This window comes from Coffea eugenioides, chromosome 2 (assembly GCF_003713205.1).
Source record: "Coffea eugenioides isolate CCC68of chromosome 2, Ceug_1.0, whole genome shotgun sequence".
Lineage (NCBI taxonomy): Eukaryota > Viridiplantae > Streptophyta > Magnoliopsida > Gentianales > Rubiaceae > Coffea > Coffea eugenioides.
This window is the reverse complement of record NC_040036.1, coordinates 66,348,449-66,367,391: the sequence shown is the minus strand read 5'-3', so window position 1 is coordinate 66,367,391 and position 18,943 is coordinate 66,348,449. Positions and strand designations below refer to the sequence as shown.

Sequence of the window (18,943 nt, the reverse complement as noted above, 5' to 3'; positions counted from 1 at the left end):
CAAGTAATCGACTTGGAAAATCTGTTGGCTACTTCTGGCCTGAAGATTCAGATTGCTTGGCATGGCTTAATAAGCAGCCTCCGCAATCTGTCATTTATGTTGTTGCATTAGGGAGCTTCACAGTTTTTGATCCGACACAATTCAGGGAGCTGGCGCTTGGGCTTGAACTCACCAATAGGCCATTCCTGTGGGCTGTGAGACAAGATTTAACTACCGAGACAGACAATGCATATCCAGAAGGCTTCAAAGATCGAATGCAAGGCCGTGGGAGGCTGACAGGCTGGGCTCCTCAACAACAGGTCTTGAGCCATCCTTCGGTGGCTTGCTTCCTCAGCCGTTGTGGTTGGAATTCTACTATCGAAGGTTTATGCAATGGTGTCCCTTTCCTCTGTTGGCCTTACTTTGCAGATCAGTTCCTTAATGAGAGCTACATATGTGATGTTTGGATGATTGGTTTAGGATTTGAACGAGATGCAAATGGAATCATTCCACAAGAAGAAATAAAGGATAAGATTGAGCAGCTTCTAACTGGTGGAGAATACAAAAAGAGGGCCTTAGATTTAAAAGCCAAGGTTATTGATAATAATAAAAATGATGGGAGCTCAGGCAAGAATTTCAGCAATTTGGTCCAATGGATTAAGGACGAGAAAAACCATTCCTGCATTGAGCAGTCTTGACTGCCACCTGTGAAACCGAAGGATAGGCCTGTAAATTGCTGGCTTCAACCATAGAAACCATTTTTCTTTTTCGACAAAAAAAACTATTTTGAAGAAGATCAATTTGATTGTATTAATGATTAATGATCTTTCATTTTGTATTCCTACCTCTATGAGTATCAATCTCTAAGGCTACTATGTAAATCATGATAATTTTATTATAGCATGCAATAGGACATCTCATGCATGCATGACTCGCCTGTAGGAGAAAACTTTCAATTGTTATATCATTTGAACAAACAGAATTTGGACCAAACCACACGAGATGAAGCAACTGATGAAGCTGTATGTGATTTGTACAGCTTTCTTAGTTACTTTGTACTGGTCTAGCCAATCTCCAAAATCTTTGCTCGTTATATAAACTATCATTACAAAAGTTAGTCGTTGAAGTCAGTATTCTATAATGACCTGTTGCTAAATGACTAAAGTACGTAGATAGATCCCCTAAAAAAGAAAGTACCAAGAATCTCCGTTTTTAAATTTGGAGAAATTTCCAGCCATTCTTCTCAAGCACATATTTTCAACTGGTAAATATGTTTGACTAGTGACCTGTTGAAATATATTTTTCAAGATCCCGCAATGTACAGGTTTGAGTAATTGAGTTCTTTTTTTGGTTCCAGTGCAAGGGAGGGTCATAGACCCATTACACAGAAACTAATCTAGGTAAAGATATACCGCAGAGATCCTGACCTAGTAGTCTTCTTAGGTTGCGCGGAGGTTCCCTTAGATTACTTATCCCTGGAGCTAGACTCCTCCCCATCTTTGCTAAGTAATCTGCACACGTGTTCCCTTCATGCCAAACACGAACTATCTTGTACTCCCAACTCCTGTTTCAGCAAGCTCCTAATCTTCTCAATCAGATTCCGATATTGGCCATCGTCCCTTGCCTCATGTATCAGTGATAATGCCACTTGTCAATCTGGTTTGATGGATGATCACTTTATCACATCCTTCTCTCAGCAGAGTCAGCATACCCAATAGGATTGCCCAAAGTTCTGCAGCAAAGTTGCTTGCCTTTCCAATATTCGCACTGAATCCTGTCATCCATCTTCACTGTCCATTTCTGAATAAACCTCCCTCACTGGCAGCTCCGGGGTTCTGTACTGATGCACCATCCACATTCAGCTTCACTCATCCTTGAGTGGCTTTTCACATTTAATATACTTCATTTCCTTCGACCCTTGAATTCCCTGCTTCTGATTTAGCTCCTGTGCTTCAAGTGCCTGTAGCCTCAGGAAGTGTGGTTGCACTTTCATTTTCCTGTCTGTGGACCATTTCATCTCTTGCTGTCCATGCCCAATATACAACTTACACCTCTTCTTGATCCCTCATCACTCTTGCGTTGACATTCCAGTCTATCCACTGTATCAAGCTTTTAGATTTAAATTCTCTCCATTTTGCTGGATGTACCAGCTGCTTCCAAATTCTGCTTATCCATTCACAATCTCTCAACGCCTGTATTTCTGATTCTCTTCTAATCCGGCAGAGTAGGCACTTTCCATCCATGTGCAAGTGTCTCCTTTGCTTCTCTGCATTCATTAACAGTCTGCCATGCCTTATTAACCAGAGTAATTGAGTTTGACTCAAAATACACCTGCTCGTCCGATTGATTTGCAAATGAGATATCCCACAAGCCACCAATTTATGAACATGAAAGTTGTGCTCCAACGCACCAAACATTCACACAAGTGAATCAAACTTTTACCAAGTCTATCAAGAAATCTATCAAACCTAGGTGTATTAATTAATTTTAGTAGAATATAAATAAAAAAATGAGTTGAATTATAGCCAATCTACAATCATGAGCGAGGTTGAAGAAGAAGAAAAAAAAAGGGTCAATGCCGAAACATGTAATCGAGGAAATTAGAAATACTACACAGGAGCTCATTGTGATTCTATGGATTTTGTGCATAGGTGTTGCGATTATAATCAAATCAGGAGAGCTCATTGCATTTTACCACAAAAGCAATCGTTTGCAGATCTCTTTAATATTTTTCAAGAAATTGTACGGTTTTTTAAGGATTTTAGCACATAAAGAGTAAAGTTACGACTTAATGAGTTGCTTCATTTAAGGATTTGGAAGAATTTTTTCATACTTTGTTTAATCAATTACCTCCTCAGATAACTTCTTACCGAAAAAAAAACATAATCCTGTTTTCCGCTGATGATCCTGTTTCAAAAGTTTGTGTCCGTCAGCCATCTACTCAGATCAAAATATGTGAGTCTAAAAGACGAAGAAGCAGTGGCTCATGAAGGAGATTTAAGATGGAAAAGAACGAAAATGACGGGCAAGTGCATCTTCAGACTTCAGTTGACCAGCCCTTTGACTGTTGGAAAACTCATTTTTACCTGGCATAAAAACCTGAACGACAATGATATTGGTACTGTCCATGTTGATGCTCTAATAAATGAAAAATCTGACAAATTTTGTTAAACGAAATTAGTTGGTGCGGGACTTCTAACTTCTGCTGATTGAGCATAGGCAAATTACATTCATTTGCTATTCACTTCTGCCCTTCAAGAACAGATATTCACTTCTGGTCTAATGGAGAGTGAGCTGGAGAACAGCAAAGGAGGAGACACTAGAAGTGTCAGGAAAGGAGACGGAGGGATGAAGAGTTAAGTAATGTGGAGGAAGCCCGGAAGAGCAGAGGTGAAGCTGTTGCCGCAGAATTCTACAATTTGTACGTTGGAATGAAAATCAAGCAGCTAACCTGAGTACATAATCTTGATAGTACCATTTGCGCGCACAAATTTACTGCTGTCAGTGTACAATTCTGTTCCCGAAAATGTAATTATGTAAGAATGGGAAAAGTCGAGAAAACTGAAAACATTCAACTATCTAGAAAATGCAGAGCTTTCACCGGAAACTACAAAACAGAGAAGTACATGTGTATGGGATTAATTTCCCCAATCAGGTACAGGCCTAGCCTGAGAAAACACGCGTTGGATTCCTTGTCAAATCAACCATACACGAAGGAAATTAACTGATACTGAAGTACAAATATTACACCATATATTAACATCCGTTAAAGCACTTCACAAACAAAAGGAATTTTATTCTACAATTGCTACAGGAATAACAGAATGGTAAGTCCTTATAACTCGATATCAACTGTACATTTTCCTCTATTCTCTTCCTTCTTATTTTCTTGCATCTCTGTCGGCAAGCACCATCAGAAGTTACCCCTCATGGAAATTAATCCTTATAAATGCATAAAGGGGTTTATATGAAAAAATATATAGAGGCAGGAGAAGTACAGAGCTTTGGTTTTAGGTTTTTCCTCTAACTTATAATGAAGCGGGGGATGAAGCAATAGCAGGATCACTAGACCAATGTATGACCATTTTATTTTTGACAGGCAGACTCTGCTTTTGAATAGAAGTCAATACTACCTATTTGGAACCTTGAAGTTGCTTTTGGATCTCGTACTGCTAAGAACCTTAACCTGCCATTTTAAAGATCATGATCAATTATAATGTTGTGTGCTAAGATTACATGATATCAAATTAGAAACAACTGAAGAAACTCCATCCAGTTTACCTAAAGGCATTTGCTAAAATTCCGAGTGATTTGACCTTAAATACTTTTCGCTGAAACCGTTCTTCAAACATTTGAGAAGTTTCCTTATCCAAAATATGCCAGTTCAAGCCTCCATCTTGACTTCCTTCGAGCACCCTGAGAGCAGAAAACCAAATTTCTCAACTATTTTCACTTGGAAAAAAGAAAAATTCTTGCTAGGATATCACATGCACAAGACCATTGAATTTGCATTTGATGACATGTAATAGGGACCTTGAACGACTAGAGTAACTAAAACATTCAAAGCTTAATTTCTAGAAAAGCTGAATTTACATTAGCCAGCATATAGCTTTTACACTAACTATTTGATATGCAGAACCTAAATCGGTAACGGTTGTGGACCACAATATCTTCTGTAAGGATCTCGTGAACCTGTTTTGTGCTGGAACTAATTTATCATGCATCCCAATGTTAGTACACAATCACCATCCGTGTAAGTTACGGTCCACTTCCTCAGACAATACGAGTAAACAGGACTACATACAGGGATCATTATTTGTCAACATAAGCTCTCATGAGACAAATTTCTTTTAACTGAGATGCTGACACAAAATTTGCTCGATCAAAGACTTTCTTTATTTTTGCACGTGGGAGGGGAAGAATTAGAAATTAATCCATGGTACAACAGGATACTTCTTAAATCTACTGGTGCAACAGGATTTTCTGGCCAGCAATGGATGAAAATACATTGTTCTACTTTACGTGAAAGGCTTAGTTTCTCCACATGGGACTTGAGAAATAGAACTCCTCTCCAGTCATTTTCAGTCCAACTCTTGCATTGTATTCAAGATGGCTAACAGTGGCGTCTATTACTCTGGATCAGCTAAGCCAAGCATTAGTTCTCTTAAGCCAACAGGAATTCTCAACTGTAAACACATATTCTAGGACTTAGGAAGGAAAACCATACAATCCTACTTGCAGTCAAATCGGTTCAATACTTTCAAACTTAGTCCTTATATTTCAGAACACATTAAACCTATTTGGGCTTGTTTTTACTGTTTGTCAAGTTTATGAATTGGAACATCAAACTTTTAGTTTAGCTGACATAGTTATTTAAATTATCCATAAGGAATCTTCTAAAGAGTCTGGAGGCTTTACAGATTGATATTTCAAACTTTTATTTAGCTGATATAGGGATTTAAGCTGAACATACTAGTTTCACAAGGTATTTTTCTAAAGAATCCAGATGTTGTACTGTCAAAATCATTAGCAGGGAAAAGAAACATTTCCTAGTCAGGAACAAAGAAACCAATTATGGAGAAAATTCAGAAGGCTCCTGGGCAATATACTTTCATGGATTCATTTTTTTCCTCCCTCATTAATGAAATTTCATGTCAACTCTTTTGGTTCAGGCAACATGGTGATAAAATGCTAAAGGAACTTTTTGAGGTGGCAAAACAATCAGGGTTTTCCATTCAGATAAGGTCAAGGAAAAGGCAATGACATTTTATACGAAGGAAAAGCTTTCTAGGAACTACCTTGAACATATCTAGTGATTCAGGACAAGAGTGTAAAAATACGATCACCCACTTAATATGTCAGATTTCACTAGACAAGAGTTGATATCATGTCCTCATAATGTTTTCTGCAAAGCATATTCATGAAACTAAAAAGAAGAAAAACGAATGAGGAAAAGAAAAGAAAATAAGAAATCAAAACAAAAGGATGCATACTAGACTCTCCTGCTTTTGATTTCTCTTAAATCATTGCATAGCTCAACAATAAAGAGGTTGCTCCCTTCAGAAAGTAAAGTGAAGCCTTGGGATATATTACATCTAAGCTAAGAAGGTTCCAAGGAGAATGGTTCCCAAATTTGACAAAAATCACCACCACCCCAGATTGATTTCAAACTCAAAATGTGAACTAAAGTGGAACTATGACATGGTAATCCAGTGACATCAAACCTGCTCATGCATATGGAAAATGATGTCATTGAAGATGCAAAAGAAAATCATACCAATCCAATGGATCCCGCTCAGGTGCATCATTGGCAGACATTAGCTCATAAGACACTAGCTCATACACTTGATTGTCTGATACTTTATAAATTATCCAACAACCTACATGGAAAGTAACATAATAGATTAAGAGATGAGATGTCAACCAGATTTTAACCATGATCAATAAGGTAATACTTACAAATTCAATGCTCAAACTAGGTGTTCTCTTTCCCCATTTTGAGAAAACTTTTGTATTATCCTTTTGTCTTCTTTTTTAAGAGTTTATGACAAAATTCCAAAATAGTAGATTAAATGTGTAAAAGAGGTAGAAGAAATGCATACATCAATTGTGTAAAATACCATATTAATTGTGTAAAAAAATAACAGAAAAAACAAAGAAGGGCACTGGCAGATGAGTGAAACTAGGAGTATATTATGAAGTTCATGACTGGACCTAACAATTCACAAGAAATGCATATATAGAAAGAAGAAAAAGCTACAACATCATCAACCTAGAACAACATGAGCTGATGAGCACATGCTTATGTAAATGTCCAGGGTATTAAACAATGATCTGGTTTTTGTTCAATCTTTGTTGTTTCCCATTCCCAAATGTTACTCCTGCTCTCTCCAGTCTCCCTTTTTTCCCTTCTTTCACATGCATACTCTTCTTCACCATCCAAGAGGAAACAATTTTATGCAGAAACTTAACACAAACGTATAAAACAGGCTTATTAAATGGAAATCAATTCCATTTCACAGGAGCACAAGTTTAAAGCTGACCAAGCTTCAGTTTCTTAATAGTAAGTAAGATGGCATTTACTTGCAAAAGACGATTTCCCTACATAATTCAGATTTCACTCCAGTTAAGCCTAAATGCAGAGATGCAGTGGGTAACTGATAGTAATTCCATCACGTTTTCACTCTCCTAAAGCATGAATGCTAATGCATGTTCCATTTCCACATCACAGAACTCAATTGAATGACTTCAAAACATTTGTCGGCAAGTGGCGACAAATCAAACTTAGGTTATCTTTCCTAAAAGACCTTTAACCTTTAAAGAAAAAACTCAAGTATGTGGTCCTAAACATTCTCAATATCCTTTCCCCTATATTTTCCTTCTGCATATAAAGTGTCTTTGGAAACTTTAGTAGCTTGAAACAGACATATTCAATCAGAACAAGATTGAACAGAAGATAACTCGCAGCCTGCAGGCACAACATATCCAAAGAACTGGTATCGCAAGCATACATCAATGAAAAAGTAATGACCAAACTCCCACATTACAATGATGACGACAGAATATAACATTTTTTACTCATAATTGTCCATGTAGTGTGCAACACCAATGTTGCAAGACAAAACAATGAATCCAATGCAAAGTTGAGAAATGATATCTTTGAAAACCATATCATTCCTAAGAGATAGCAGCTGGAATTAGAACCAGTACCCCATTTGACCAAATTCCCAAGCATTTTTTTGTAAAAAGAGTAAAAAAAAAAAAAAAAAAAAATTGTCTAGAAGTATTAAATTTATAAGCATGTATTCTTTAGCCAAGAATTGTTGATATTAATGAGGCACCTTCCAGTCTATTGTGTTCAATATTAGACAGACAACATGCATAAAAGAAGTAATTTAAGGACACCTCTTTGAGTATTAACTAGGCATAACATTTGCATGTGGCTATATCCCCGTATTATGCTTATCTGACATGAATATATGTACTCCTGTTACCTGTTGCACCATTTGGTTCTTCCCACTTAGACATCCGAGATCCATCAAATGCTGATGTAGACTGATGTGTCATGAAGAACAAAATTGAAGAATAAACATCCATCAAATAAGTACAATGAATTTCTACCACAGCCCCATTGAGTTCACATTTCCTAATGAACCGAATTCAAGTCTTTAGGTCAAGAGTCTTACAATACCAAAAGGAAGCTCCTCTCCACTAGCCTGGACGAGACCGCAACATATTCTGTTTAACTTCAGAAGTGGCCATGAAAGGGAATTTTTATCAAATTGCTTGCAGTGGTAAACATTATATATTAGATCATCCAAGGCATGGAACACAACAGGCAGTGCTATGGATGTTTTTACAGGATCAGATGCCAACGAAATGCCAATCCTCCCATTCACATTTGACTCGATCTTCAGGGAAAGAGCATCAAGCAATTGGGTAAAAGACGGGATCATCCTAATAAACAGCGCATGACTTGGAACATGATCAATGTACGTTCTCCTGGTTTTGAACGGCATATTCTTGAGATCCACTAAAATCTTTTTCAACAACCTTAGGACTTCAGTCGCTTGAGATTTAGAAGAAGATTGCCCTATTAACTGTGAAATAATAGGAGAAAATGCATTATAGATCTTTGTCACATGGTCATCTACACATTTACGAACTGGACAAGAAGAAGAAGTCAAGGACTCAGAGCCAAATTCAGATCTTGATATGCGCCACTCCTTGTCACCACTCTGTCTTCCTGGTAATGAGACTGAAGCATTTTCTTTAGAATATAGATCTCTCTCAAGTGCTTCTGCTTCAATTCTGTCACGTTCCTCAAGTGCTACACGAAATTGGGATGAAAAATTTTGTCGACATTCTTTGTTTATATTTGAGAGAATAGTTGCAACGGCGGACTCTGTAGCCAAGTTTCTTCGAGCCAGGACCTTCAAGATCAATGAATGCTTAAAAATTGTAAGTTCATGCAACATGAAAGGAAGCAGATGAAATTCCACTTAACGGAAGAAGATGACTACCTCATGCCACTTTCTTGTGTAACGTTTAGTGACATCATAAACTCCATCTCTGGCTATAGCAATCACATAGTTCAAATTCTTTTTCCAGCTTCAAGAGACAAAGTAGTGTCATTATGTCTTTAGCACTAGGATCTATAAAGTATGGAATTGGTGTACAAGAAGTGCATCAAAACCATCCTCAAATTAATATAAGCTCCTACTCTCAGAGAATCAAGATATTTGACAAACTCATGCTTTGGCCAGTATCAAAGGACTGCACAAGTAGATAAAGTATAGAATTGACAAGCAACCGTGAATCCTACAGATTCTAAAGAACTTATCAGTAAAAAAGCAGGAAGTACCCTTTCTCATACAATAGAGGATTGTCATAAATTCCTTCACAAGGATCAAGATGCATCCATCTGCAGAGTTTAGACCAATGAATAGATTTGGCAGACCATTTGTGTAGAAAAGTATAAATTATAGCAAGTCTATAGAAAAGTACCTTCCTAGAGAAGGTGAGAAGCATTCTGTCCAAACATGATCAGTGAAGTCCAAAATCTGTACAAGAAAGCAACAGCAAGAGTAATATGTTTGTCATTTCAACCTCATACCATATTGACCTTAGCATCACACACAAACGGATACCATGAAGTAAACTAATAACTGCCTTTCTTAAACTAGCAGCTTCAGTTGCAGAACCAAACATCTATTAACAAGCCTTGGCATTAAGCCCATGCAGCAGCAAGCAGAGTATCAAGGAACTACTACCACAAATTTATAAAGGAAAAGCAACTTACTAATCGAGATTCATAGTTAAAGGCTCGACAATATAGAGTGAAGCAATTAGCCCACTCCCCACACCTCCCCTTTCTTGTTTCAAGAAGCTGCAGAGGAAAAACAATGAGAAAATTTTAAAGAACAAAAGATCTTCAGAACACAGAAAAGTTAATTACCTTTAGAGGATCATTATATCTCGGGAAGCGAGTGATACCTTTGCACAAATTGCATCTGCCAAAGTTGAACCAACATGAGAGAAAATATATTAATTATGCAGAAAAGTACCATGTCACAAAAACCCCCATTTTGTTCACAAAAGCAGTATGCCAGAGTCCACTTTAGCAACGTTAATGATTCTCCTTAAATTGTCAAGCAAGAAAAGTCTATCAGCAAACAGCTCTTCTACTTTACGTTAGACATACAAACACCAAATACTTTGCAGTGGCACTTTTCAATAACAGAATTCATTTGAAACTTGCCTATGCGCAGGCAGTTAAAAGCCACAAGATTCAATTTTATTAATTAGATTGCAAAACTAAAAGATGATAATTAACACCTATGGTTGAAGTACAAAAAATGCTACAAGCCGATTAAATTCCACAGGATGTCAATATGTAACACAGCAAAAACTTGGTGTTCAGAATGCCTCAACTACTTGCTTATGACTGGTACTGAAGTGCATACCTTTGAGCAAATCATTGCATGTAGAAGCCAAATATAAATTGTCAACAAGAGGAAGAGAGATCAATCAATCTAAACTATATGAGAAAATAAAGTCTCTGGCAACCGGGTATATTATTTTTGAATGAAGACAGTTTTTTAAGGAAGAAAAGCTATCAAATTGTTGGCTAGCACAAGTCTGACAATTGAACCAGAGTACAAGATCCTCAAAAGTAATTACCTTATGATGCAACTCAGAAATAATTCTAGAAAATCTCTAACAAAAAAGGTGGAGCTTTGTCTTAAGTTTTTTGAATTGTAAAAAATTTAGTTCAAGCCTTCATAGAAAAGTACCGCTGAGCCAAATTCACAGAACAAGGATTTGTGTAGAATCCAGCTAGGTTCTTTAAAGCATAAAAAATAACTAGACTCCATAATCTTTTCAGAACATTTAGTTTTGATCCTGGAGTCTTTTGTTATTTATAACTAAAATACACTAATAGACACATAGAACTTCATACAAGATGCATGGTAATTATCCACATTTTTCCTAATATGCTCCAAGATTAGGGAAAATCACTTTGGGAAAAAGGCTAAGTAAAGAAACAAAGCATGAAAAACTAACTATAGGCAGATGGTAAATGACAAATCTTCAAATCATACCGATAAAGCTCAACCCGAGAAGCTCCATAACGAGTTTCAGATGGATCTGCAACACCCCCGCCCTGTCCGACAGTTTCATTACCACATTTATCACAATGAGGTGCATTTACCCACCTAGAATGTAGAAAATCAACTACCTTAGATGGCCAGGCTCAGCTTGAAGCAACTTAGTATTAATATGAGAAACTGCAATGCTAACAACAGATGATTGCATGTAATCGATCGAAAACAACAAACACCAATCAAGGGAGAGATACTCTAAGAATAGTGGAGTAGGCTCTCAATGTGTAGCTGATCCTGCACACAATGCTCTCTGTCCTTTTTTGTTCCCTAGTCCTTACCCAATCTCGATGTCTTCATTAGTTTCCAGACAATTTTCTTCTCTGAATTTATGATTAGAGATCTAACAACTGTCATAATCATATACAATTAGTCATTTTTAGGATAAGATATAGCCTAAGCTTTCTAACTTCGCTTTTTTTCAGATGGAGAGCTGTTATTTGCAAAATCTTAGAACTTAAAGAAACGTGTGTTTATCACTCAATAGGTTTTGACAGAATCTAATAACTGCCAATGATCATTTTCAGCAACATGTAGGAAGGCCAATGATCATTTCCATCAATGGAATGTCAAAACTAAATGTTACATGATGGATGAGTATTATAATGACGCAAATGAAATCTTAACAAGTTCACCAATCAAAAGTTTAAGCATTTATATGCTCAGTTGCAGAGCAAAACCATCTTTTAATAAGAAGCTCCAATGAGACAATGGACTATTACAAAGCAAATCTAAAAGAGCTACATCTACAAGCCAAAAAAACCAGTTTTCATCCTATGCAAGATGACATAGTTTATTAATACTTATACTGACATCAAATTTTGCAAGTACTCCGTTCATTCCAAATAATTATGAATAGTCAACTTGAACTCTGTTCCAAAAGTCAAAGCTAGAAAGCAACTTCTGAAGGTCTGCAATGGAAAGAAAAAGTGAGTATCCAACACATTTTCATGATATTTGGACCTTTTCTTCCCCACTCCATGTGGTTTAGAAATTTGTGTGGGCCACCATGTCACCAAACCAAGGGCAATAGAGGATTTTGCATTTAGACAAGAATAATGAAAGCATTAAATGTGCTAGACCCACCACAATGAAAGGATTTCTTGTCATACAGTTAGCTCGTGGATCATAGGATAAGGAAAAATAACATTGTGTGCTTGTTACCGAAGAGCCTATGCAACTCAAAGAAACATGTAATTTTGTTTTAAAGCTTAAGGTTAGCAAATGCTGACGCGTCTCCATATCATAAAGGCAAAAACCATAACTATGTTGGTTTATGAGCTAAGGAGGCAAAATTTGACCACAATAAATGTTCAATAGCAAGGTTAGTTTCCATAAATTCACCAATACCAAAGAAAAGAGTTTCTATCAGAAATAAAATGGAATATGTTATTTACTTATTTGTCACTTACCCAAAAAAAGGAATACTTGTTTAAATGACTCTCAAGGTTATTAGAAAGCTGCTCAATCACTCATTGGAAGATATATCCACTAACATCAACAGAAATGCAATTCTCACTTTAAAGAACTGCAGAAAAAGCATTTGCCTTTTTGTTCAAGTCCTTGTAAACTATGTCTTTATGCTATAACAAAAAACATAAAAAAGATGGCAAAAAACAAAAGGCAGGTAGGTATTTTATCTTAAAAAATACAAATCCGGTTTGGGTATGTGGAAACCCCAAGGCAGTGGCATAAAAGAAGAGACCTGAATGATTGCTTAAACCAGAACAGCAGCTGCAGGAGGAAAGCATGATCTTGCTCACCTTTTGTAGGTTCAAAATTTCCCTCCTGAAAACATGCAGGTAGTTCATTAGAGATGCTTTAAGAAATATCGAAGCCAGGTTTAATCAACTCATTACCCGTGGTACATACTTTACTTAAGATTTGTAAAATCATCAACAGACTAAACCTTGACATTGAGCACATGCAGAATTTTTTTAAACATTTTATTATCAGAAGTAAAGAAGGAAAAAGAACGTGAAGCTAAAAGTCAAAGAGGCATACCTAATGTATTGCTCTATGTAGAAACTGCATGCAAATACAATGCTCTACATATAAACTACGATTGAGTAATAAGAAAACACAACAATAAAATATTCAGGTGTATGCATGGAGAAGTCCAAGTTACTCAAAGTACTGCTAAATGGTAAGTTTGTAATAACCAATATTTGCAAAGTATTTAAGTGGCAATTGAAAAGAAAGAGATAGGTGATGTTTATAAGAAGAAGATGACTAGTCAACTCTTTCAGAAATAGCCTCCACTTAAAAGAGCAGATCTACTAAAGTTGGCTGGAATTTAAAGATTCATTTGACCACTTGTAAAAGAATAAGAAAATGGCACAAATGGTGCAAACTATTACATATTCCCTGTTTTGCTTATTAAATTTTTCTTTAGCCAAAATAGTCGCTCAATTAAATAAAATATACATTTTTTGGCACTCAACTAAAAAAATGCACCTTTTTGGTAATTCAATGCACTTTTGAATTAGTTGAGCAATAATTTTGGTTAAAGAAAAAGTCTAGTGACCAAAATTGGAAATTTTGAATAGGTACCAGTTTCTCAAAAAGAATTTCCTGTTAAATCATCCAACTTTCCTCAAAGGCTACAGATAAGCATTGGCCTGTAAGTGTGCAACATGAAAAGAAAATTATTTGCCTTTTCTATCATAGTAACATGCCATGTACATATATACAGTGGAACATATAATCTAATACCTGTACATATGCACAAATAATCACCATATTCAGAAGATGCCAACACAGAGAGAGAGAGAGAGAATGTTCAGGAAAACATGATGATTTAGGCAATTTGATGCCCTTCAATGTGGTTGCAATCTTTTTCAGAAAATTTCCTCCATTTTACTTGAAAAAATTGGTTTTCACGAGATGAAAAATGCTTATAGGAGGAAGAAATAAACCAATGTACATGGTCAAAAATAATTTGTGGGAAAGAATGTAAAGGGCCTAAAACAGAGGAAATATGAAAGTTCTGCTGGCAAAGTATGGTGTAGGATCAGCTCTCTTACAACCACATTGAAGCCTAACTTATTGGAGTCAAACTAAACATATTTTCCATTTAGAGTCTTGTTAGCCGGCAATGCAAAAAATGACTAACTAGTTCAGAAGGTAGTATCTCACATGGGACCTTAAGATAAGGCTCATAACAATCCCTTCAGCCTATCTGCCAATGAAATTGTAAATGGACTTCTTGTGAAAGTACTCTGAAGAAGAAATACATTATCACTTCCTAAAGTAGAAAACTATTACTAATTCTATTGCAGGTGTCATTTAAAACACAGCTGTTGACGGTTGTTTATATTTAGGTTTGCACGTAAAGAAGTAGCTCTATGGCCAAAATTGATTGCTGAGTAGCCCAGGGTGTATATGGAGAACAGAAAACAACGCCAATGTTAAACTTGGTTTAGCTTTACGATGATTTTAGCCTCCTCATGGATAATTTTGTGTTAAATTTTTGGTGGAAAAACACAGATAAACAGACCAATTCCAATTTGCCATGAATCGCGTCAACTAGCACCGAAAGGAGATTATGGACGTTAAGAGGAACTTGTCTGATGCTGACACATTTGCGATTGCAAAATGCTATAAACTCAGAAAAGCTCACTGCTTCAAGATTCATATTTTCAATTTGATATCCATATCAAAAAGTTACGAGAACTTTCATTATCACAGTAAAGTAGATAACCAAAAAGAGGTTACTTTAACAAATCTGTATAACCTATCAATGGCAAATGAAAGGGAATCGACCATTGGCCAAAGCCACAAAGATGGTATTATTCAACTACAAATTGCCAAGGTATCTCAAATGAGATCCGTTTAAAGCTTATCAATCGAAGAGAGCACATCAAATATGCATATTGAAATATTCAAACACTAACCCTGGCTAAAGCAACCAATGCTTTCTCCTCCAGCTTGTCAACAGGAACAGTCTTCCGAGCTGCTTCTTGACGATGTGGATCTTCATACTACATCAAAAATAGGATGTGAATTAAGATGTCAAACAATTAACTTAACCAAACAGAAGTATCACTGGAATATACTAAAATTGATCCTGTAATAATGAGCTAAATCAAAAGAAAAAAGCTTTTGCTTTTGTTACTAAAAGGATGACTTGTTCACATAAACTAGAAATGAAGACCAATAGAAAGAGAGGAACTTGCCCTACCATTCGAACTTGATCAACATACGGCCGTATCTGCTGCTCAAATTGGTCCTTATTCTCACTAACAACCAACTGCTGCATCATTAATGCATCTTCTTCTGCCTAAAATTCACAAACACATACCGTTCCTCAAATCAGTTATTACAGTGCCAAAAATAACCTCATACTATTTAGTAATTTCCATCTGTATTAAATATTTCAGTTTTAAAGAGAAAAATGAGGAAAAAAAAAAGGCAATGACAATTATGTTCATAAAAAAAGCCACCGAACGAATTGAAAAAGAAAAAACCCCTTTGCATTCTATCTTTTGTCCCGGAGTTTCATTTTCTACGACATTTTAGTCCTATCCTCACAACTTCTCATAACAAAAGAAAGAAGAAACGATCATAGATAAAGATAAAGCTTAAAAATGTAAAAATAATTATAAAATTCTGAAAAAAAAAAAGAAAAAGATGTTACCTGCAACATCCGCGCAAATTCTTCATCGGAGATTGCAAATTCAGTATCAGACTTCCCCTTTTCTTCATGATCATCAACAGATACCAAGCGAAGCTTATCCGAGGGAACCAATGAGAGATCAGAGTCATCAGACACAACCCGATCATCTTCCCCTCCCAGTATCTGTTCTTACGAAAAACAATCCAAATTCAATTAATGCCAAAAAAAAAAGAAAAATGTACAACTTCAAAAGCGCAAAGTACAACTACGCTTGAATCAAGTACTGCACATCAAATTCAGTAACAAAAAATGGGTAAGACTATAAAAAAAAAATAAATTTACCTTCTGCTCGTCAGGAGGAACTGAGGTGAGGGAGAAGAGCTGGAATTTGAAGACCTGGAGAAAAAATGAGGAGATTTGGAAAAACAATTTGAGAACGAATTGCGTGAGGTTTCCGAAGAGAGAAGAGAGAAATTGGGAGACGAAAACGGACTTCAAAGCCATTGTCGGTGTCGTAATCGACGTCGAAGGTGGAATCATCGTGCTTAACTACGAATTTTCGGACCACCATGGTTGCTTGATTCCTTTCTTCTGCGGTGATCACTGGCGCTTTTCTTTTTTCACTTCTTATTCTTCTTTTCGGTCGCGTGAAACTTCGGAGTTTGGATTTATAGGTTGACGAGTTTGGAGAAGGAACATTTGCCACATTGACTTGAATGCTGTCCTCTTCTTTTTTTTTTTGAGCAAATTATCCGGTTGGCCATTAAACTTTTGCGATCGTCGAGTTTTGGTCACTCAACTTTTAAAGGTCTGGTTTTGGCCATTAAACTGTATAAAGATGAGACGCGAGACCATTCTGTTACATTTAGCCGTTAAGTACTTTGATCCGTCCGTTAGCGTGGTTTCAAGACAAAAGACAGGGTCTTTTTAGGAAGTTCAAAATAGCACTTCTTCTTCTTTTTGCATAAACCTAAAGAAGGCAAATTCACTCGAGAAACTTAAAGAGAGAAGGAAATGGAAGAAGCCTAGCTTGGAGCACGGAACTCTGGCGATCTGGTCCCAGCGATTGACATAATGCAGTATAACATTTGGAGCTCAAGGCCCATGAACTCGTTCGCATCTGCTACAAGGACTACTTCTCTAGCTTTCAATTTTTTTTCCCTTTTCCAACCACTCGATTCGACCTTTCCATATAGACAGGTCATTGGTCCATTAGCATGGTGGAGAAACCGAGAAATCATTTTTATCCCTGGAAGATGCTATTGCAACCCAAGATGCAGTTTAATCAGAATTGATCGGAAAGGTTCGGAAAAATTCTAATCAGAATTAGATCAAAAAGGTTAAAAGACAAAAATAATTCTAATTCTGGCCAAATCCTTCATGTCTATTCTTCCTGAATTATCCTAATTTTCGACAAGCATTTTCCAGATAGGAAACTGATTTCAAGCTTTATCCACGCCCATCCTTGCACCGGCAGCCACATCCAAAGTCCAGATGGAAGAAACAGAGTGGAAAAAGCAGATGCAGAAACTTAACTTTGAAACTTGTACACATTTTTTTCCCAGCCCACAGTAAAAAGGTACAGGTGTATGCCGTAATAATCCAAGTGGGCACCGCTCAATCTTCAGATCTATCTGCCATTGTAGATTATGCTGCAAAGCTCCCATAACAATTTGATTTAAATGATGTGTCACCCCACAAAGGTTTTGACGCAAGGTATAAAGTTACCCCTCTGGCTTTCAAAGTAGAACGACTTCTCCGGGATGGCGGTCTTGGCATTTGCAGGTGCAGCGAAGAATTTGACGCTCGGAAATCCACTGGTGGCGTTGGAGGAGTGATGCCTGCGGTGGATGAAAAGGGTCTGACGAAGATTTGAGGAGGGGAGGAAGAAAAGCGACAATTTTTGAGAGAAGCATTGAATGCTACCATGAACTTCCTAAAAAGACCCTGTCTTTTGTCTTGGAAACCACGCTAACGGACAGATCAAAGAACTTAACGACTAAATGCAACAGAATGGTCTCTCGTCTCATCTTTATACAGTTTAGTGGCCAAAACCAGACCTTTAAAAGTTGAGTGACCAAAACTCAACGATCACAAAAGTTTAATGGCCAACCGGATAATTTGCTCTTTTTTTTTAGTGTAACTCAGTGATGTCGAACCGAGAGCTGTGTTGATTTTTTTTTCCGGTGTAGGTAAGAGGTTTGGACCCTAGAATTTCTTAGTTACATTCCATCTCCTTTTTTCCAAACTAGATTGATTTGATAAAGTAGTTCCTTTCTTAAAATATAGGCTCTGTTTGGATTAGTTGTTTTTTAAAGTATTTTTAAAAATTTTTACTGTAACAGAGTTTTTTAGAGTATATTTTGAAATATTTTTAGAATATATTTTGAAATATTTAAGAGTAGTAGAGTTTTTAAAATATATTTTGAGATATTTTTTAAATATTTAAAAAAATTAAGATTACTTTTTAGAGTATCTTTTAAAGTACTTTTTAAAAATTTTTATAGTATTTAAAAAATTAATTTTTAAAAAACTCAATGATATATGTTAATAGAAGGGTCAAATTCGATAGTTCAAATAATCAACTCGGTGAATTGACCATTTAACTAGATTGAGTTGCTAGTTGGATTTGATAGGAAGCAACCCATTGAAAATAGACTGATTGGTTCAATTCGTGAAAACCACATACTAGGTCAGTGTTTTGTGTAACTTGGGATTGTAAGATTCAAACGCACAATCTCTAATACTATTAGTATACTAGAACTTTAAAGTAGGTAGTAATTATTGGACCACAAGAAAGTTTCATATAATTTGTAATAAGTTTTACAAGATTTGCAGGTGTATTTGTGACGTTTGTAAAATATTGGGGTTTCTGTCGCGCCCCACTTTTTGGTAAAAAATAAAATAATTGTTTTTTGTTGAATTTTATTGATTTGGGAAAAATGAATTTTGTTGATAAAAACAAAAATGGGTCTAAATGGGACTTTTGAAAATGCGACGATTTGACCCAAGAAAAATAGTTCAAAAAGGGTTTTTATATGAAAAATGGAGTCGCCACTTGGTATAGAGTTAGGGTGTACCAAGTCACCCAAAAAATGAAATTTTTAAAGAAAAAAGTAAGAAAACCCTTTTTAAACGACTCCTAGTCCACGTAAAACAAAGAAAAAGGTTCGGGAGTCAC

The 18,943-nt window shown here is 36.3% G+C and overlaps 2 protein-coding genes across 2 annotated transcripts in view; one reads left to right on the top strand and one right to left on the bottom strand.

Annotated features, from left to right (window-relative positions):
- LOC113760057 (UDP-glycosyltransferase 83A1-like) overlaps positions 1-677 on the top strand; it is a 30,928-nt gene extending 30,251 nt beyond the window's left edge. The window contains exon 3 of the mRNA XM_027302630.1: positions 1-677. Coding sequence (XP_027158431.1) covers positions 1-677 — 677 coding nt within the window.
- A 2,910-nt stretch (positions 678-3,587) lies between these two features.
- Positions 3,588-16,437, bottom strand: LOC113762094 (peptide-N(4)-(N-acetyl-beta-glucosaminyl)asparagine amidase). The gene is made up of 17 exons (XM_027305365.1): positions 16,256-16,437; positions 16,105-16,158; positions 15,784-15,945; positions 15,328-15,426; positions 15,041-15,127; positions 12,850-12,932; positions 11,085-11,198; positions 9,938-9,992; positions 9,782-9,868; positions 9,487-9,542; positions 9,344-9,403; positions 9,003-9,090; positions 8,166-8,912; positions 7,974-8,034; positions 6,257-6,359; positions 4,261-4,395; positions 3,588-4,165 (listed from the first exon to the last, which is right to left on the bottom strand). The coding sequence occupies exons 1-17, from the start codon at positions 16,331-16,333 to the stop codon at positions 4,066-4,068; spliced, it is 2,169 nt and encodes a 722-aa protein (XP_027161166.1). The 5' UTR covers positions 16,334-16,437; the 3' UTR covers positions 3,588-4,065.
- Between the last annotated feature and the right edge of the window lie 2,506 nt (positions 16,438-18,943).

Excerpts from the sequence above, each read along its gene's own strand:
- LOC113762094 (XM_027305365.1), bottom strand. The coding sequence starts at position 16,333 with ATGGTGGTCCGAAAATTCGTAGTTAAGCACGATGATTCCACCTTCGAC. Across the intron at positions 16,159-16,255 it reads ACACCGACAATGGCTTTGAA|GTCTTCAAATTCCAGCTCTT; the intron begins GTCCGTTTTCGT and ends TTTTTTCTCCAG. Across the intron at positions 9,869-9,937 it reads GATATAATGATCCTCTAAAG|CTTCTTGAAACAAGAAAGGG; the intron begins GTAATTAACTTT and ends TTTCCTCTGCAG.